We start from the raw sequence: 21,836 nt of genomic DNA on the forward strand, positions 1-21,836 counted from the left end.
TGGAAAGCTTATTAGATGATGTATTAATTTAAATTTCTAAAAATTTAAATTAATACATCCTCTCCCCCCCCCAGAATTCTTTGATGAATAGAAAGTTCAAAAGAACAGCATTTATTTGAAATAGAAAACTTTTCTCATTTTTGATCAAATGAAGGTGTGTTTGCAGAATAAATGTTCGTTACAAAAAAAATATCTTACAGACCTTTTGAATGGTAGTGTGTATATGTATAGACACTAAAAGAAAATATCTACAACGTAAAACTTGCAAAGAAATCAGTATGCTATGTGCTTCATGTAAATTAATTGTGCAGTCTTCACCATGCAAGCATAATACAATCCCATAATACTTTTAATTGCAAACTCTCTTACCAGGAGGCTTTCAAACTTCTTTGCCTCTGTGATGTGAATCCAGCTGTCTTTCTCAATAACTTTAATATGCTTCACTTCATCATTAAACCTGTTAAAAGGCACATAGCAATGGTGAATGACAAAATACTAAAAGTATTTAATATAAAAAGTATAAAATATTCTTGACATGAATACATGCCTTTCCTATAACACTCACTTGATGCTGATTGCGAATCTCTCTGCCTCTGCCGTTCTCTCTCGGATCAGATAGGTGCCGCTGCTGTGAGACTTAAGCAGGTTGTCGGCCTGCTGTCTTTCCATGTTTCCTGCAAACCTGAAGCCCACAGGGAAAACACACCTTATTCACGAGACCGTTCAATACCATGTACATCATTATAGCAACTCTCACAGAGGTCGTTACCTCATTAAGAGACAATAAAGACTCAACAAGCCTCACAATTAGCCTAAAGCTAATCAATCATCACCATTGAGTCTAGTTATGACACATGTAATTCCACGCAAATTTCACTAGGTCAAACAACAGTAGCATAGCTAATTATATTATTAATATATATATATAATATGAGACTGTGAACAGTGTATTACAAAGAAACCAAATCTTGTAGTATCTTGGTAATGCAATGAGTAAGAATGGAAAAATCAATGTGTTTTAAAACAGAATGAAGTACCAGGGATAAACATAGTAATCTGTCTCTCTGGAGGACTGACGGCTGGAGAATGACTGGAAGGGCTGTAGAGAAGAAAACCATCAAAAAATGATTTGAGACAACAAGGCCTGGTTTCATTTCTAATAGTGAAGAACACTGTCTACAATTCTAGAATACATATATTTGAGAGAAAGGAAAGAAAGATTAGGAATAATTTAAGAAAATGTAAATGTTACATTTTTTTGATTGTATTGAACCTGTACCTTAGGGTCTATACATGGTTTCACACTGGAACTGGGGAAGTAGCCAGTCTTTTGGGTTTGGAGTGTATTACAAAGAAACCAAATCTTGTAGTATCTTGGTAATGCAATGAGTAAGAATGGAAAAATCAATGTGTTTTAAAACAGAATGAAGTACCAGGGATAAACATAGTAATCTGTCTCTCTGGAGGACTGACGGCTGGAGAATGACTGGAAGGGCTGTAGAGAAGAAAACCATCAAAAAATGATTTGAGACAACAAGGCCTGGTTTCATTTCTAATAGTGAAGAACACTGTCTACAATTCTAGAATACATATATTTGAGAGAAAGGAAAGAAAGATTAGGAATAATTTAAGAAAATGTAAATGTTACATTTTTTTGATTGTATTGAACCTGTACCTTAGGGTCTATACATGGTTTCACACTGGAACTGGGGAAGTAGCCAGTCTTTTGGGTTTGGATGAGATTGCCCTGAGACGAAAATGCAACAATTCACAGGTAATGAATTAAGGATAGCAAGCCCCAAAAAAACAAGACACCAGGTTATACTACATAAACTGCATTAAGTATGACCAAGGTTCAAAGTTGACCTGCCAATGGTGTGTGAGAAAACTGAAGAAATGTACTGGTCATAAATATCTCTTACCTGTTAGGAAAATGTATTTCTGATTTGGTTGCATCTCCAATGTGACTAGTGATTTGTGATTGTGATACATCAGAAAGGGACTGTTGTTTATGTATTGCAATTTCAACCATTTAAAACAATGCTATCATTTCTAAAACAGGCCAACTGACAAATTACATTTAATTTACTCACCATGGCTATTTTTACTAGCATATGTTACCTGGAAAGCGTAAGATTTGGACTACAAAACAGGTTATCTTTGTATACATGGTAAATTTTCATTTTATAATATACCTCCCACCATGATGTATCTGGATCTCCCTTCAGGAGCTCAATGATATCTCCTGTCTGAAAGCAGAGAGGCATTTTGCCTTGCGGGGCAGGGCTACCATGGTAATTTCTGATGGCCACCATCTTTGGACCTTAAGAACACATTGGGAAAAAAAGCTCATTATAACTGCACAAAGAACAAAGTGCATGGATGCTTATAATTCATATTCTTAGAACACACTCACACTCTGCATTTATTGCATGTGTGAACTATGCACTAGATGGAAGCAGAGAGCTGATGTATAATTTCTTTAAAGTATAATTTTCAGTTTAACAGCCTGAAGCCTGTGCACAGTATCTACATTTTACATATTGATATAACCTCATTAGGATCACGGGAAAGACAGACAAAAATCACATTTTACTTATATTTTTACCTGATTGTGGAAGCCCCAGCTCCTGTTAAAGACAGAGGGGACTTTATGATTTAACGCACTTCAAAGTGTAACATAGTTTTATATAAGCAGATCAGGCATAATTTAAGACATCCCTGAAGTGTTTATCAAAATTGAGGACAAACTTTAAGAAGTAAGTTTAGTTCAAGTCAATGAGAGAGGATGATTAATTTATCTGAGAGATGGAAGTTTATTAATACAGGGCACTAAAAACTCACCGAATCATGAGGACCTGAAATAATAATGAAAGAGAGAGAGAGCATGGTCAGTGGTCTGATCTCTTTAATTAGGGCAGATGTGTACACGTGGTTCTTTGAGAAGCAGCTTTCTGTTAGAGACTCACTTATTTTGCAGATGGTAATGACCTCTAGACACTCCTTATGGGCACCAGTCCCACAGAGTGGACAGTAGTATCCCTGGTAGAAAATACCCCTAAAGAAAGAATGATAGAAGGAGATAGTCAATATAATATGACAATATGTCTTCATTTCCTGAGGTCCTACTGAAGTTCAAATTAATCCAAACTAGATTTCGCTATGGTTTTGAATGATGCTCGCCCATGCATAACCCAGCACTATGTTGCTAGGGTGTTGTACAGTAAGTAGTTGCCAAAGCATTGCTAAACAGTTACTAAGGTGTTCTGGGTTACTGCTAACTGGTCCATATCAAAAGAAAGCCCTCTACCAAGTTCATGCAGAAAGAATCAGATTTTTTTTGCAATCAGTTTTTTTTAACAGCAACAAAATGCAAGAAATCTTATGTTTACATGCCCATTTTGTCTCATTTACTCATTTTCTCCAGCTCTTTCTTCATATAGGGAACTATGTGACCAGTTCAAAAATCCAGTTTTACATCCTCTTGGTCAATGCTGATTCCAAGCTGTTTTCTGAAAAAGTCGCTTTGTGCTTATGCTTACATCATTGCTATAACAGATACATCAGATATTGACAACACTGCCTGAAAGAGATTTTATCACTTGACGGTACGGACAGTCAGTCCTAAAGATGCTATTTGAAAACCAAATGTAATGTGCACAGCATCTAAATCTGTGATGTTCTGGTCCTGACTTTAATGTAAGTCTATGGGTCCAAAATCATGCATTTAATTTGCTTAGAATTTAACAAGTCACACAATTTCAGGCATCATTATTGTCCATAGCACAAATGGTGTGCCATGTTACACAATGAAATGTTACTTAGAGGCTTGTTCAAATTCTAGGCATGAACTAACAGTGATGCTTGGCTTTGGAAGCCAACCTATCATGCATTAATACAACCACAACAATCACCCCATGTGGCTCCATATGTCAGCACAACTAAGCGACAACATTCAACATCCAAACTAATCCCAGGCCAGTTTGCCACAGATTGAAATACAGAGCTGTTATAATTAGCAGCTATTGTGTACACTGACCTGTGCTGCAGAGTGGAAAATTTAGGTCAGTACACTATGATTTCACACAAGTCAATACAGCCAATCAGTGAAGCAGCTCATGTAATAGAGGTCAGACCAGTAGCCTAGTAACATGGGTTGAATCCCGTCTCAGTCCACTGCGCTGCCTCTGTAATTCAGGAAGAAGTGGCATTTGTGCATGTGAGCCCTCACCTCAGCAGCATTTTACAGGCTCTGCAGTTGGTGTTTTTTTCAAAAGTGTGCATTTGGAAGTTGTGCTGGTTGGCAGTGGCTCTTTCGGGTTTGATGTTTGACCTGCATGGATTAATAATTAACACATGTGATATGGCAATCAACAATAAAAATACTGTGTAATTTTGACACTGATGTGGTTCTAACATACATGGCCATCTCAAACTGCTCCATCCACTTGCGCTTGGTGTCCTCTGTCTTGCAGAAAAACTGGAAGCCCTGTTTACCCTGCAGATGGATCAGGTAGAAGCCATAGGACCACTATGGGTGGAGAGAAGATAGACAGAGAGAGAGAGAGAGAGAATGGTTTGAAAATGTGTTAGGAGTAGTTCACATAACCCTATGTACTGTTTTATAATTGTTCATTAAGTCTATGTATATGCATTTTTGACATTTCAATTGCATCTAATGCTACAAATACTTCTTTTCAAAAGGCCACATGAATTCACTTAACATTCTCTTTCTGTGTTAATGAGTTTTCTATTTAAACAGGATGGGAAATTTTGATTGTCCCCTTTTTGAAAATAGCCAAAAGGCTTTAGCTACATCATGCTGCCAACAATTTAATGACTGCTAGTCTATAGTAAAAGTGAGAGGACCATTCTCATTTCTAGAAAGCATTTGTTTGGATCAAAAAACCTTTGACCACAAACTTTTGAATGGTATTGTACAATTTGCGTGAATTTAATTTTGTCAATGCTACACTAACACAGACCTCAAAGCTAACGGACGTGGACTAAAAGTCACAAAACTCTAATTTGACTTCATGGGCTCTTTAGAGGGATAGTTCACCCAAAACCCGAAAATTCTGTCATCATTTACTCACCCTCAAATTGTTCAAAACCTGTATGAGTTTCTTTCTTATGCTGAACACTAAAGTAGATATTTTGAAGAATGCAGTCACTGATTTTCATAGTAGGGCAAAATCCTATGGAAGTCAATGGCTACTGGCAACTGTTTGGTTACCAACATTCTTCAAAATATCTTCTTTTGTGTTCAACAGAAGAAAGAAATTCATATAAGTTTGGATCAACTTGAGGGTGAGTAAATGATGATGATGATAATTTTCCTTTTTGGGTGAACTAACCCTTTAACGTGCTGTATCAAGTAAAAAATAACTTGAACTTTGAAAAATGCATCTCAATGGATTCTACAGAAAATGTTAAATTGCCAATTTGTAAACACTATGATTACATTCTGGCAGTGTAAAACTGCTGTGGATCTCATGAGATGATAGAAAACAGATCACAATATCACAGAAGTGAAAGGCACAATGACAGCAATGCTTAGAGAACATGAGCATTCAGCTTACCATTTTTCCACTCGACTGGCAGGCATGCAAAGATATTGAAGGCGGATAGAGAAAAGGAGAGAAAGAGAGAGAGAGAGAGAGAGAGAGAGAGAGAGAGAGAGACCCTGTTACACATGCATTCTCATATACATGTAAAAATTCCTGATTGTTAGATTCATGGAGAATGCATTGGCTTCTCTGAATTTACATACACATGCTAGAGCACCGAAGAGGGCAGTGCATCATTTCTGATTTGTTGAAATTATGAGCATCATGCTTTAACACTCAAGGACAAGTGTATAATGAACGCAATCCATCTGTGCTATTTACAGAGCAAACATTCAGATCATCCTATTTGCTTTTGCACGGTTAATACGCAATACATAAAGATCATTGCCTGAATCAATTTGAAAGAAGCAATAAAATCAGGAATAATTATTCTGAAACCGGCCTGATGGCTGACGAATCAAAGGCCTCTCACCTTTTTCATGTCACGGTTATTCATAGGGTCATCAGACATCTTGTAGAAGTGAAGTTCGATGATCTCTTTTAACTCATAGTTATAACCTTTCCTCTTGCAAACAATCACAACTTTATCAAATAGGAAGATGTATCTAGGTACAGAAAACACAGATAAAAGATAACACGATATGTTTGTAGCAGAACAGGTCAAAGGCCATTTTTTTATGTTTCATATGAAAACACATAAAGAAGGTGCAGCCGTACCTGTCTTGTTTGGTCCGGTTAACTATAGAGCACACTTTAAGCTCTCCATCTATCTTTGGCCTACCGTATTCCTCTAACTTCACCTGCTGTGAATGACGCAAGCACACGCACACGCACACAAACAGACACAAATACAGTTAATACATTTGTACTGGCATAATGGCTCAAGGAATTTATACATTACTTTGTGACATACATTCAAGCATCAATTGTTCCTGTATGCAATATGGAATATTACATGTAAATATAAGTTACATTTGAATGCATTAAATGGAATTGCAAAAATAATGACAGATTTCTCAAATACTGACATATGGATAAGTTACAGGGAGTTAATTTTTTGTCTTTATTGTGCATCTCAAGAAAGATTTTGCAAGCAAAACCACAGATTTTTTTCTTCAGAACTGTTTTCACACACAAAAAAAATGTTTTGGTTTAAAAGGTTTTGTTGTAGAAATTTGTTTGTCTTGCACGTCATTTTGTTTCGCAGATAATTTTTGTGTGAGAAAAAATATTAAAAGAGTTCTTTATTGCAAAATATCTCCATTATTATGTAGCTCCATACTGTTGCTGTATTTTTTGTTATTGTAAAAACATTTCTGTAATATTTGTTTTTTACATAAATTGGTTTATGTATCAACTGTGACTCCAAGATGGGGGAAAACAACATACTGTATAAACAGAATAAGACTTTATGCAATTATCTTAGATGTTACTGGCAAATAAATGCTACATACATGCAACTGGTAAAGGCCACAGTGAATGTCTTTTGTCTGTAAGTGGCATGCCTCATTGGCTCTTTGATGTTTAGCCACGGGCATCATCTGCACCACAGACCCTCACATAAATAAACCAGAGCAGATACACTAACTCCTACATTAGCTACTGGGAGAGGATACGCTGATTTTATTCCCCTTAAACAGTCCTAAACACGTCCTGCCTGTGCTCATGGCCTGGAGGCTTTCAGGATTTATTTTACTGAACAGAAGTGACAGACGGGGGGCAGGTAGAGGCTTGTAAACAACTTAATGTTTGGGGATAAAGAGGAATTGGCCAGCATGCTGAAATGTGCACAACCTCAGACATCATAAGTCTTTCACTTGACACAGTAGAGGGGGCCAACCATACTTTTGCAATCCTCATAGAAGCTTTTCGTGAAGCCACCATGAATTACGGTTGAGTCCATCCCAAAATGCTGAAATACTGATACCAACTATGATGTTCTCAGCATCTCTCAGTTCTCAATATCTTTCAATCAAACAGGGTCATAAAAATAATTATTAACGACCTTTAAAGTACGTCCTCTTTCCGCATTTTTTCAGATTATGCCAGTGAATCGCACTTCATGAACACTTACTAGATTTTCTATTGAGCTCTGAAATTCACTTATTTTCTTTAGGGTTTCATTGTCTCTTTTCACCTCGTTGATGTACATTGCCAGGTCCTTCAAAGACAAATAAACAGACAAAGGCAAAACACTCAGATAAAAAAATCCAAGCAACTCATTCCCCAAAATACAAAGTCCCAGAGATCACTGCACATTAAACATTCTGCTAGGCATAATTATATTACAACCCAACTGTTGACATCAAACACTGTATTGGGATATTGTGTGTATATGACGGTCATATAAGAGTTCAAACCTGCATGGCTTCTAGTGCCTCTTTAAGCTGCTGCCTCTCCGGGCGGTCCATAGAGTGACTTACCAACTCCTGTGGACAGACAACATAATGATAACTCACAAATACTTAGCCTGACACAAGACTTAGCCTATTTATGGTGATATTTCATTCTAAAATACATTATTTTAATGTTGTGTATATATGTATATACACACACATCGAAAACATAATTAGTAGTAAATAATTTATTTATACCACGGGGCTGTTAAATGCTTGATTGAATGCTTGTAATAGTATTGTTGAAATAATGTGCCATATTTGTCATACATGTTACTTTTTTATCTGAGGAAAACAAATGAGGATGTCCCCAAAGGAATGAGGACTTGTTAGTTTTAGCAAAATTTTTAAGAACAAGCACATGCCATCTAAAGCACAACTCACACACAGCAACACTCCCTGGGTTTGAGTGAATGAAATGGGCTGCGGATAATATGATTTAAGCATGGCTGATTTAAACAGTGTCACTGTATCCACCTCCCATTGCTCACTTCCCTCTCCGCTGTATCCTGGCCGTCTGTCACACGTCACACTCTTTCTCTCCATATCCATTATTAATGTGTGTTGTGAATTAATGATGGTTTGTATCATGCAGGGCATCCTGTTTTATACATGATCTCTATTAGCAGTGGCTGAGCAGAGTGGTGAGCTAGATAGGTCTTGTTGGATGAGGTAAAATGATCTGAATGTTTTATAGGGTTTGGGGGTTCACAAGGTACTGTCGTTCTGCTGTTTTCAAACTTTAAAACGAAAACAAAATAAATGGAAGTTGAACAGGTTCCTGAATTTTTCTTATAACACTCTTAATGACAGCTCATAGTAGTGTTGATGGTGACTCTCACCTTAAGCAAAAGGTGGTATTTGAGGACCCTCTGCATAGGGACCACCAGGAGATCCTGCAGTTTGAACTTCCCATCCTGGACTTTCATGGTACACTCCTGTGGAGGAAGATTATGGCAACAGGTCAGCAGTTTTTAAAAGAAATATCTCAGAACAAATAATGCCCACAATAAAAAAAGTGCTATTTTAAACTGACATAATTGCTAAAGATGACAAGACTTTCTGGAATGTGGCATATTTTGTAAGCCACAAAATAAATAAATAATAAAAGACAAGACTTGATTTTATCCATTAGGATTTGACTGGATTTATGATATTATTGGCCAATTATATTTTTCTTAAAATTTTTATTAATGATTACGAAAACAAGTTTTTCTTTGGAATTCTGTATACTATGGAAATCTGTTTCCACCCTAAATGAATACACACATAAATAAATTTTTTTTTTTATAAACTTCAACTTTATTTTATAATTGCGACTCTGTATCTCACAATACAACAATTTCATATTTTAAACACAATTATCTTTTTTTCAACTCTGAGGTGGAAACAGGCTTCAATAGTTCCTAATCACACACACAATAATACCAGAAACATTTATTAAGTAAACAGTAATATAGTGCTTTTTTAATAAAAAATGTATTTCATTTTGTCTAACGTGTATAAACTCTATACTGTATACAAACAGACATTATCTTTTCCTCTGCACGAATTGTCATCTTCACTTTACGTGCTAATCCCTTCCCTTTTTAATCTCCCTGTTCTCAAATGGCAAGTAAGCAAGGAAGACTTTTTATTAATGATTACGAAAACAAGTTTTTCTTTGGAATTCTGTATACTATGGAAATCTGTTTCCACCCTAAATGAATACACACATAAATAAAATTTTTTTTTTATAAACTTCAACTTTATTTTATAATTGCGACTCTGTATCTCACAATACAACAATTTCATATTTTAAACACAATTATCTTTTTTTCAACTCTGAGGTGGAAACAGGCTTCAATAGTTCCTAATCACACACACAATAATACCAGAAACATTTATTAAGTAAACAGTAATATAGTGCTTTTTTAATAAAAAATGTATTTCATTTTGTCTAACGTGTATAAACTCTATACTGTATACAAACAGACATTATCTTTTCCTCTGCACGAATTGTCATCTTCACTTTACGTGCTAATCCCTTCCCTTTTTAATCTCCCTGTTCTCAAATGGCAAGTAAGCAAGGAAGACAGACTGCTCAAATGTCACGCTTGACATTCAGAATAGACTGAGGAAGAGGTTCATCATCTATGACTATCAGTGACTCCATGTCTCTCCTTATGAAGCATCTCTGACTAATCCACTACAAGAGCCACTCCTCTCTATCCAAGAGGTCTCATAACCACGCACTGAATGGACTGTGCCCGATTACAGAGCCCTTCTTACGTGTGAGATAACAGGACGATAATTATGTGAATTTGTCAACAAGCATGTCCAGAAGTGCGGTTGCTGTGATTTCATCTATAGTCTCCTCTAATCCCATGTGGAAATAATGACTTCTCTCGCCAGTCTTTATTTTTGGAGTCATTAAGTAAACCACACTGCCTCAGACTGGCAAGCACAAAAACAGCCCTGTAGTCTTTGCATCCTGTGCAGCATTAACAGAGAGCAAAATTAGCTCATGCCCCAAAACTGTCAACAGCAGTCTGCTGAGAGGGAATGCTGTGCTGGAGCTGACCACTGGAGCAGTCTCTGGGAGAAAGAGCTGTTTAAAAGCGTTTCTTTAAGGCAGTGTTCCTGCCTCAGCACTGGCTAATGAGACGTACCGTTTTAGTGAGAGAGTGAGACCGGCATGTTGTTTAGTAGATTTTGAGCATTATTAATTAACTTAAAGAGACATTTAAATGTAATTCAAAAATTACATTTTGTCATCATTTATTCACCCACATGTTTCAAATGCACATGCTTTGGAGCACAAAAGTAAAAATAAATAATGTCCTGATTGCTGTTTCTCATACAATAACAATGAATGGGTACTGGAGCTTTCAAACTTTAAAAAGGAAAACAAAGAATCATAAAAGTTGTCAATTTGACTCATCAACTATAAAGTTAATCCAATCCAGTTTTCTCCAAGCCACAAGATTGGAACAGATTGAAATAATGAGAGCGATAACAATGTCTGTTTAATGAACAAATTGTTCCGAGTCAGATTATTTCATGAAACTGATCCAGTTCACAAAACATGTCTGCATGATGTTTTTTTACAAACCAGACTGATTCAGTTCACATTGACCAGTGATCCAGTCCTAGCAGTTAAAAGCAAACTGGAGACGATTTTCAGTGAACGACAACTCACATTTTGGTCTGCTCCTCACACAATTAATTGTAACGCTAATTGTATTTATAGATATATGTATATTGTTCTTTGATAAAAAGGAAGTTCAAAAGAACACCATTTATTTAAAATAGAAATCTTCTGTAACAATATATATGTGTTTATCTTCATTTTTAATCATTTTAATGGATCATTGCTGAATAGAAGTATTCTTTTTTCTTTTACATTCTAACTTACCCTAAAATTTTGAATGGTAGTGTATCACAGTTTCCACAAAAATATTAAGCAGCACAATGGTTTTCAACATTGATAATAGTAAATGATCAAAATGACCAAATCAGCATATTAGAATGATTTCTGAAGGATCATGTGACACTGACAATCGGAGTGATGGCTGCTGAAAATTCATCTTTGCCATCACAGAAATAGAATTGACAGAAATTCCATTATAAATATATTATAATAGAAAACAGTTGCTTTAAAATTGTAATAATATTTCACAATATTACTGTTTTTACAGTGTTTTGTTCAAATAAATGCAGCCTTGGTGAGCATAAGAGACTTCTTTCAACAAAATTGAAAAATCTTAATTATTCCAAACTGTTCACACATACTGTGTATGTATATATATATATATATATATATATATATATACCACACTGCCTCAGACTGGCAAGCACAAAAACAGCCCTGTAGTCTTTGCATCCTGTGCAGCATTAACAGAGAGCAAAATTAGCTCATGCCCCAAAACTGTCAACAGCAGTCTGCTGAGAGGGAATGCTGTGCTGGAGCTGACCACTGGAGCAGTCTCTGGGAGAAAGAGCTGTTTAAAAGCGTTTCTTTAAGGCAGTGTTCCTGCCTCAGCACTGGCTAATGAGACGTACCGTTTTAGTGAGAGAGTGAGACCGGCATGTTGTTTAGTAGATTTTGAGCATTATTAATTAACTTAAAGAGACATTTAAATGTAATTCAAAAATTACATTTTGTCATCATTTATTCACCCACATGTTTCAAATGCACATGCTTTGGAGCACAAAAGTAAAAATAAATAATGTCCTGATTGCTGTTTCTCATACAATAACAATGAATGGGTACTGGAGCTTTCAAACTTTAAAAAGGAAAACAAAGAATCATAAAAGTTGTCAATTTGACTCATCAACTATAAAGTTAATCCAATCCAGTTTTCTCCAAGCCACAAGATTGGAACAGATTGAAATAATGAGAGCGATAACAATGTCTGTTTAATGAACAAATTGTTCCGAGTCAGATTATTTCATGAAACTGATCCAGTTCACAAAACATGTCTGCATGATGTTTTTTTACAAACCAGACTGATTCAGTTCACATTGACCAGTGATCCAGTCCTAGCAGTTAAAAGCAAACTGGAGACGATTTTCAGTGAACGACAACTCACATTTTGGTCTGCTCCTCACACAATTAATTGTAACGCTAATTGTATTTATAGATATATGTATATTGTTCTTTGATAAAAAGGAAGTTCAAAAGAACACCATTTATTTAAAATAGAAATCTTCTGTAACAATATATATGTGTTTATCTTCATTTTTAATCATTTTAATGGATCATTGCTGAATAGAAGTATTCTTTTTTCTTTTACATTCTAACTTACCCTAAAATTTTGAATGGTAGTGTATCACAGTTTCCACAAAAATATTAAGCAGCACAATGGTTTTCAACATTGATAATAGTAAATGATCAAAATGACCAAATCAGCATATTAGAATGATTTCTGAAGGATCATGTGACACTGACAATCGGAGTGATGGCTGCTGAAAATTCATCTTTGCCATCACAGAAATAGAATTGACAGAAATTCCATTATAAATATATTATAATAGAAAACAGTTGCTTTAAAATTGTAATAATATTTCACAATATTACTGTTTTTACAGTGTTTTGTTCAAATAAATGCAGCCTTGGTGAGCATAAGAGACTTCTTTCAACAAAATTGAAAAATCTTAATTATTCCAAACTGTTCACACATACTGTGTATGTATATATATATATATATATATATATATATATATCACTTAAAAAATTTACAAGATTAGACTGCTTAGAGCATACCTCCACTTTACACTTGACATCTTCTCGTGTGGCAATCAGCTCATCCAGTGTCTTCTGAGCGTTCTCCATATGGCTGCAGTACTGGCCGTAGATCAGCAGTCTAAAAAAGAAAGAAAGATCAAAAGATCGATATCATGACCTTGCAATGACATTCAATACTGTGGACTGTCAATGGACTGTCATTTGTGTAATTTGGGTTTGGTCAGTAAATAATGACAGAATTTTTATCTTTGGGTTTATTTTCACTTTTACCTGAATTTTTTAAACCATTAAAAGAAAAAAAAATCTGTGCTACAAGTCATGAACAGATAGTTTGTGTTACATAATTTCAAAATAGAGATACATCTGTTGGGCTCTCTTTATCTAATTAATCTGGGTGAAGCATTTTGTGGATTCTGGATTGTGTACAAGTTAATTTGGGCCTCTGAAAACATCAACACACATTTATTAGATTTCACAATGGACTCCTGATAGTGATCAGCACATACTGGAAGCAGCTCAAAGTCATCTCGTCTAGATGATGGCCCCACGTGTGGCACAGATTTCTGCCTCTGATTTAAGTAGGACACTGGCACAGTTGGCAAGCTCAAACCCTTGGATACTCTCGGCTTGCCTGCCTCTTAACTGTGGTCTTGGTTAAGCCAATTTTAATTTATAATATATAATCATTGCTTAGTTATCCTTGATCAGAAGAATGAAATTGTAATCCCATAGAATCCCAAAGAAGAAAGATAAAATCTGGACAGAAAAGTGGTCTGATCAAAGCAAGAATCATTTTATCTATATCTGAACTGGATTATCCTCCAAGGCAAAATGCGCCTGGGTGAGGTCGAATGAATCAAAAGATGAGGATCAACTCAAATCCAGCTCATTAAATGTGGTCTGTGAAGCGTTACGATTTTCTTGATGGCCTGCAATTCAGTCTCGAAGTCTCACCTCTCTATGTTGACATGCGAGCCACCCGTTAAAATCTGCTACTGTACAGAGTACGAAACTAAAACTGTAGTCTTGAGCTGAAAAGTGTGCTCCCCTGCTGCTCTGCTCAATGTCTTGGCCTCCGTGCCCTTGGACTAAGCAGGCCTGATTAAAGGCTAATCTGGAACAAGAGAGATGACTTGGCTCCTCATGGAAATGGACTGATGGAGATTAATGGTGGCCCCGCTCAATTATGAGCCAAAACGCACATTCAACAGCATATTGAAAATTCGGGAGCAGGTGTCGGGCATTAGCTGTAATAACAGATGTCACAGGCATAATTGAACATGAAGGTCTTCTTTACAAGGCAATTTCCAGATTAAATCTTTCAGGTGCCTTGTAAAAAGGACGGCAAGGGAGAGACGGTGCTGTATGTAGGACACTTCAAACAATGCAAGAATAATGGAACAAGAATCTACACGTAAGTGAAGAACAGTCTTTATCTTTAAAAGGTATTACACGCATCAAACATTTACATTTTACATTACATTGTTAAAAAACTTCATATTGTTCTTTTTGTTTAACTTTTTTGTTTAAAAAAGTATCATGGTTCAAAATTCAGCTTTGCTATCACAAAAATATATTAAAATAGAAAACAGTAAATTTTAATAATATTTTACAACATTACTGTTTTTAGTAGGGATGCAACAGATCACAAAAATTTTTGGGATGACCAAAAAAGTTTTTTCAGGTATTTCAAATGTAAAATAATACTGCATAGTCCTCACTGTATAAATTTAGATTAATCTTTGCTAAACCTACAACAGTTATTCAGTTAAGAGCAGTGAATGATTGTCGTCTTTTGTTAATTAACATTAATGACACAGAGAGCAGCAGGTTATTAGGCTGCTGTCACTTTAAAGGTGGAGTAGGAGATCTTGGAAAATGCTAACTTTAGCCCGATAGCACTGAACGCAAACATCCCACCCTCCCAGCAGTCACCATCCAAAGCCACACCCCCTGAGCGCATGAACGCACACACAGACCAGATGACCAGAGACAATATTACTATAATAAATAATGTCTTATTAACCGGTGAGAAAACTTTATAATATAGTAGTAAGTACTACAATACCAGGAAGGAAGGTCAGGTTGTTGATATTTGCCTGCCATTCTCGCTCTGTCTGCACAGCGTACGTGAACGTGCTGATGACGTATCCTGTCTGCCCGAACAGGGTGCGCAGAGGTATGCAAATACATATGTTGACTGACAGGTAGGAAAGCCAATCAAAACGCTCAGACTGAGCGTTTTGATTGGACGAACATTTCTTGGTCCTACACCTTCCACAGAATATATAAATACATATAAATACATTTAGACCACTTAACTTAATGATTGCTATCGGGATGTGAAGAGACTTTCAACCAGCCTAACAAAAAATGTTTCTGAAGACAATAACCTATTGCACCTTTAAGACCTAATGCACTGATTCAATATAGTGATACACATCCGATTTTTTTCTCAGTTTTCTTTTGTATCTACTTGCGCTTGAATGGTTTAAAAAGCACTTTAATGTTTAAATTGGCAAGACCTAAAAATTTGTGCAAATTATATACTTTCACATGGATACATTTTGGAGTCACATGTGTGCGTGGGGCTGAGTCCCTATAGTTCACGGATCAAGTTTTTACTGTATTTATGATCAAATAAATGCAGCCTTGGTGAGCATAAAATAATTCTTTCAAACTCACACACACCAAAACATCTTACTAAAAACAAACCTTTGAACGGCATATATAAATAAATAAATACATACATAAATAAAAAGTCTGTCACTAAAACCCTGTCCCAAAAAAAACATACCATGTATCTTGCCTTCCGATGATCATGTGAGACACTGGCTTTAATTAAGCACTGCTTGAGGTAAACGTTGATATACAAATTAATTGCACATGAATAAAACCATTCAACCATGTCTGCTATGTACTGTTATAAGGATAGCTACGATTTTTTCCCCTTCCATCTCCACTATCCATTCATACTGCTCAAATGGATGTTCTTTCATACATGCCCTCAGCCCATGCTTTGTCCATCTGTGTTAAGCATCTAACTACTAAATTGGCTAACATCACATTATCAATGAAACAAAATTCTTACAAGCACTAAAAATAATGTTGTGAAGTGTGACGTACATATCCAGTGAGCAGATTTGTTTAGGAAGGCTGCAAATGCCCTTTCATTTAGGGTTGTACTCAGAACATACATTAGTGTGCAATGGAGATCACTCTTTAATGACCCATTAATTATGTGTGTTTACATCCAATTGGATAGAAGTGAAACTTGTTAACAACCAAAAGCAATGCATATAAGCAGTGCCGCCTCAAGGAATGTGCTCTTTATGAAGCCAATTCTGTTGACTGATCCAGCTTGGAGTGCTAAACATTTGGCCTCCGCCTCCCCAAAGGCATCAGTGTTGTAAAAGAAAGGTGTTGAAATGAAAAGAAATGCTGCAATTTGTGTTGCCACTGTCTCGTTGGCTTTATGACGCCAACCAACCTTAAGACATGCAGCATCCTGACAACTGCAATGGCAAAACAGTCAAGGCTATTCAGGCACTTCTCTAGAAGTTCATCCTGGTTTCCTTCTCTTTTGGCACTTCAAACTATGAGGGTGAGATGTGATTGAGAAGATCAGAAAGGGAGAGAGAGAAAAAGCCCTGGGTTGCTTATGTGTGAATATTCCCCAGGGTGAAAGCCTTTGCCATCGCCGTGTAAACACATGCTCTTCGAATTCAACTCTCTTCCGGTGCTATCGCCCGCTGCACCAACTTTCTCATTATGGCAAAGCTGTCATGCATGCTATTTCACAAAAAATACAATTTGGTATGATGCTCTCCTTCCAGAGTCTATCTGTCCACTGGAAAAGACCCGGGCCAGCGAGGAAAACGCACAGAAAAGTGGAAGTGACAGGCCGGTGAGAGAAGTAATAGTCTCTGACATGAGGCATTGAAGACCCCTCACTTTCACTCAAACACAGCCCGCACGGAGTGAATAGTGTCTCAATCTCAACGCAAACCAACTAACTAACAGTTCCTCAGCAACTCTGAGCTCATTCCGGCACTATCACATAAATTAGTTTGGAAATAACACTCCCAAAAAAATTTTCCATTTGAGACTTTAACAACCTCTACAACAGTTTAAAAAACTGATTTGCTTTGCAGCTTGCCGATTTTGTTTAAAACAAGATGGTATTTTCACTCTTCAATATGCCCTTCACAGTGTCAACAGCTTCTGAAAGGCTTCTCAATTATTTAATTCTATGGAAAGCAGCACTGCAAAAGGTCGCAGGGACTTACAAGTGGAGATACCAAAATTAATTAAAGGCAGCTGGGCTTTTGGAGCAATGGACGGAGGTGTGGAAAATAGCAGCCGCACAACAGCCAAATCCCCTGGCCATTTCTCTCTTTGTTGAGAGGAAAGGGAGAGGGACTGTGCATCCCATGAAAAAGAGAAACATGCCAATCAGATGAAATACTGCAAAGGCGAATGACGCAGCCCTGCTTTAATGAAATTAATAATTTGCCAAAAATACTCATTGTTATTTAATGGTTAATGTCACCAAATGTAAACATATCCTGTCAGATTTTATTGTGAAGAAAAACTTTTATAAAAGCTGCCCTTTTTCTCATGTGCAAATATTTTCCTTCTTTTACTTATTAGAAAGAGAAAAACAACAACAATTAAGCCATTCAACTACCATTTCATGCAAAGTGTCAACCATATTTTGAAACTGTCTGAGAATTAGTTAATTCAGAGAGAACTGACAGTAATTGAGCATGAGATGAGACTATTGATGATGATGCGCAATACAGACAAGAAAACAGGTGAAGAAAGTAATAAATCAAATCAAGAAGACAGGAATAATGCCCACTGTTAAGGCATAGAGAAATGGCCATGCGTGTCAGAACAGGGCTGCACCACTGCAATGTAATGCCAAAGTGCATGTTAGTGTGAGCACCCAAGGAAGACTGGCTCAATGAGATGACAGGCTCGGAATTACATAAACAAAAGAATGCGGGCGAGAGAGGCGGTGCTGTCACGCCGACTCTCTGTGATGCTGCCCGCTGGGCTCAGGGAAGAGCCTTGTAATGGGCCAATTACCTATGCAAACTGACAAATGGAAACAATAGGGCTGTCTCCTCAATCTCGATTCTTTTCCATGCTTTATTTTAGGAAGAGATCGATCCCTGTCACCAACTTAAACAACTGTAAATAACCACATAAAAATTCTGAGTGGGTTTGCTTCAGTTAATAGGACTTAAAAAAACATTTGGATCTTACAGAACATTTTGAAAGAGATTTCCGTCAGAATGTGCTGTCATTACCGAAAACGAACCTGTGATTATCATTACTTACACCACAGTAATGTAGAGATCAGCCTCTCCCTGTGAGAATGCAAATGCCCTCCGCAGCTGCTGTATTAAATTAATCTGATGCTAAACAAAATCTCAGTTCCTCTTGAAAGAGCCTATACAGTAATTCTCATTGGGAGAAGTCATTTACCCACCCGAGAGATAAGATATCTATGGAAGCGCTCAAGCAGAGGTTAAATTAGATGTCTACAGCAGAGAGGAAGATAAAAGAGAAACAAAGTCTTTAATGTGCATTAGAACAAGTGGCTGCTATAAAGGGCATTCTGAGGACTTTAAAGTCAACATGAAATCAACACAGAGTGTCTTGCACATTAATGCAATGCAAGTTATTGCAATAAAAGCAAATAATGATAGATTTGATTATGAAAAAAACAGAAAATTAGAAGCAAACCATACTTAGTACCCTTAAAGTAAAAGTTACCCAAACATTAAAATGATCTCATCATTAGCTGCGTTTCCATCCACCTATTTTTATGCACATTTTGGAAATCGCAAAAAAAAATGCTGGATGGAAACGCCAAGATGCGAATAAATTAAAAAAAATGTGCATAAAAAAACGTATGCGTACATTTGAGTAGGATAAACTTTTTATCCGATAAGAAAAAATGCGCATAAACTACGATGGAAACACATTTACCGAATAAATTCCTCCATGCGCATCGAAAAAGTAATGTGACTTTGCGCTATGAGACGGGATAACTTGACTAGCAGCGGACCGATCTCGTTCACAGCATCTATATGTTGTTATGGTCAGAGGCGTCATGCCCATTCAAAGTGAGGAGGCACGTGCTATATCCAGCAAAGTAAACCAAAATATTGAAGGGTGATTCTCAAAAATCTGTATTTTCTGCAAGCTTTTTTCAAGATAAATTTTGATGTCTTTCCAAAAAAGGACACTTAGAAACTCCAAAAGGACACCAAAGAACCAAATGATATAAGGAGCCCATATATGCACATATGAAAGAAAAAAAATCTGAATTTTATAGTATGTGTACAGTGCAACAGCAAAGAGCTTTTTTACATTTTAGAGAAGTCAAGTTGCCATACTGAACAGGACCACATGGAGATGTATACATACACACAGATGAGATATAGTGTACTCAAATATTAAATAAAATTAAAGACTAACTTTTAAGTTTGGATTAATTGTAATTTATAAATATTGTTTACTTAAAAATTTTGAGTTGGTTTACTTAAAATTTATTAGGTAATCGGTGTCCACACAAAAACACTGGTTATCCAGTAGTTTGCGTCTCATCTGGCCATAGAGCGGTGAGATGTGTTGACAATCTGTTCAGTCTGTACTTCACACAGCGTGGCGTGTAACAGCTCGCACTCATCAGAGACAATCACAGAATATGACAGAGCTTGTGTTTTAAAGCGAAACACACTGGAATTAATAATTCACTTAAAACGCAATGCAAGTCTCTGTTCTCTCTGCAGTCTCTGATGTAATCAGCCTGGTGTCCTTTATATTAGCGCTGTTTTGGATTGTTTGAATGCATTCGCTTACTGGATCATTGGACTGAAAACTTTCCCGGAGTTTAGCACCTTAAAATGATCTGATGGCAAGCAGAGAAGCACAATTGGGTTAAAGGGTTAGAATAGAAATTGTGCTTCAGTAATTTTGTGTTAAATTATTTTAACGCGTTAAGGATTGTAAAATTAATCACATGTGTTAACGTTGACAGCACTAATTATAACCAATCACACACGATTCTGTTCAGCTTATGAATGCAATGACCAATCAGAGGGGTTCAGATGAGTCATCGCTGAAACGTGGTGTTTTGTTCACTTGCTCGCTGACTGTGCAGATGTGCCTATGAATGCAAGTAAGATATTCATTTCACAATGTAAACAGCTTCAGTGATTTAAATGGGAGTTTTTTGAGAGTCCCTGAACTCTGGCTAGACTGAAGTGAAAATGTTCTTTGCTCTCTGTAAAATGAAAGTGTTATAATTAGCAGTTCACTTGCTCGCTGACTGAATTATCTGGCGAATTCTCTAATCAGAAACAACAAAGTGCAGATGTGCGTACGAATGTAAGTATAAGATATTAATTTCACAGTGTAAACAGCTTCAGTGATTTTAATGGGAGTTTTTGAGAGTGCCTGAACTCTGGCTAGACTGAATGAAAATGTTATTTGTTAACGTAAATGTTCTGGGCTCTCTGTAAAATGAAAGTGTTATAATTAGCAATTTACAATATTGTTATTAAAGGGGTCATATGATACGATTAAAATTTTTCCTTTCTCTTTGGAGTGTTACAAACTCTTGGTGCATAAAGAAGATCTGTAAAGTTGCAAAGACTAAAGTCTCAAATCCAAAGAGATATTCTTTATGAAAGTTAAGAGTCAGCCACACCTACCTAAAACAGCTCGTTCTAACATGCCCCCACATATCTACGTCGCTATGTGGGAAGATTTGCATAACACCGCCCAAATGTTCACGCAAAGAAAGAAGGCGTAACTTTTATTCTCGCTGTAGTTTTGTTGTTGCCGCCGCCATGTTGTAAAGACGCTGTGTGCTTCGTTGTGAAAGCGAAATTACTTTTGTTTGGTCATCCAAAAGAGGACGATATCTGCTTCATCATGCCTGGAGCTGATCCGCAAGCCCTCCGGACGCTCCTGTGTCGAAATCGCTGGCTGCACCGTTCTCAAGCCCATCCGCCTCTGCTCACTCTAACCCTCCGGCCATTCCTCACGCTAGCCTCCGGCCTCTGCTCACTGTAGGCCGCCGTGTGTGACGCTGTTTCGTTGTGAAAGCGAAACTACTTTGTTTGGCCTTCCAAAAATGGACACGACTAGAAATCAGTGGTTAAGTTGTATTTACAACACTGTTCAAGAACAGTTCAACCTAAATATTCAGATGTGTGCACCGGTATTTAATCGGTCCCGGGGCTAAATTATGAAAGACCGGAGTATCGATAAGCTCTGACGTTAGTCAGACATGAAAGAGAGAGACAAGGTCTGCCTAATGGACGCCCCGCTCGCGCCTTCTGGCCTGTTTGGCGACGCCGTCAATTCGGTCGTTGACAGGTACCAGGAGGCCCGTAAGCAGGCGGCGGCGTTCCAGCGGTTTCTCCCTCGCCGCTCTCTAGTTCTGGGGGCTGCTGGGCACAGAAACAGAGCGTGGCCTTGCGTGCTCCCCCGTGTCGAGACACGAGAGCGAGGCAGCGTTCTAGGTCAGGGGCCTCCAAGGCTAAGCCGGATCTTCGGACCGTACTTAAGTCTAGGAGGTCCTCGGCCAAAAAGTCCTGACGCCACTGGCCCAGG

At 37.2% G+C, this 21,836-nt stretch overlaps 1 protein-coding gene across 1 annotated transcript in view; it reads right to left on the reverse strand.

Annotated features, from left to right (window-relative positions):
• The window catches only part of LOC107566203 (guanine nucleotide exchange factor VAV2-like), a 31,103-nt gene that overhangs the window by 7,390 nt on the left and 1,877 nt on the right, over positions 1 to 21,836 (reverse strand). Inside the window, exons 2-22 of the mRNA XM_016251573.1 lie at positions 13,703 to 13,765; positions 13,637 to 13,638; positions 13,215 to 13,314; positions 8,809 to 8,904; positions 7,931 to 7,999; positions 7,645 to 7,731; positions 6,288 to 6,373; positions 6,043 to 6,175; positions 5,583 to 5,597; positions 4,422 to 4,531; positions 4,232 to 4,333; positions 2,970 to 3,058; positions 2,845 to 2,858; positions 2,609 to 2,630; positions 2,196 to 2,323; positions 1,676 to 1,747; positions 1,422 to 1,495; positions 1,280 to 1,373; positions 1,038 to 1,099; positions 566 to 682; positions 370 to 457 (exon numbers count right to left, since the gene is read on the reverse strand). Of these exons, the coding sequence (XP_016107059.1) occupies positions 370 to 457; positions 566 to 682; positions 1,038 to 1,099; positions 1,280 to 1,373; positions 1,422 to 1,495; positions 1,676 to 1,747; positions 2,196 to 2,323; positions 2,609 to 2,630; positions 2,845 to 2,858; positions 2,970 to 3,058; positions 4,232 to 4,333; positions 4,422 to 4,531; positions 5,583 to 5,597; positions 6,043 to 6,175; positions 6,288 to 6,373; positions 7,645 to 7,731; positions 7,931 to 7,999; positions 8,809 to 8,904; positions 13,215 to 13,314; positions 13,637 to 13,638; positions 13,703 to 13,765 (1,623 nt within the window). The remainder of the gene's footprint in view (positions 1 to 369; positions 458 to 565; positions 683 to 1,037; positions 1,100 to 1,279; positions 1,374 to 1,421; positions 1,496 to 1,675; positions 1,748 to 2,195; positions 2,324 to 2,608; positions 2,631 to 2,844; positions 2,859 to 2,969; positions 3,059 to 4,231; positions 4,334 to 4,421; positions 4,532 to 5,582; positions 5,598 to 6,042; positions 6,176 to 6,287; positions 6,374 to 7,644; positions 7,732 to 7,930; positions 8,000 to 8,808; positions 8,905 to 13,214; positions 13,315 to 13,636; positions 13,639 to 13,702; positions 13,766 to 21,836) is intronic.

Source organism: Sinocyclocheilus grahami, unplaced genomic scaffold (genome assembly GCF_001515645.1).
Source record: "Sinocyclocheilus grahami isolate Dianchi unplaced genomic scaffold, SAMN03320097.WGS_v1.1 scaffold1057.1, whole genome shotgun sequence".
In the NCBI taxonomy this organism is placed as follows: Eukaryota; Metazoa; Chordata; class Actinopteri; order Cypriniformes; family Cyprinidae; genus Sinocyclocheilus; species Sinocyclocheilus grahami.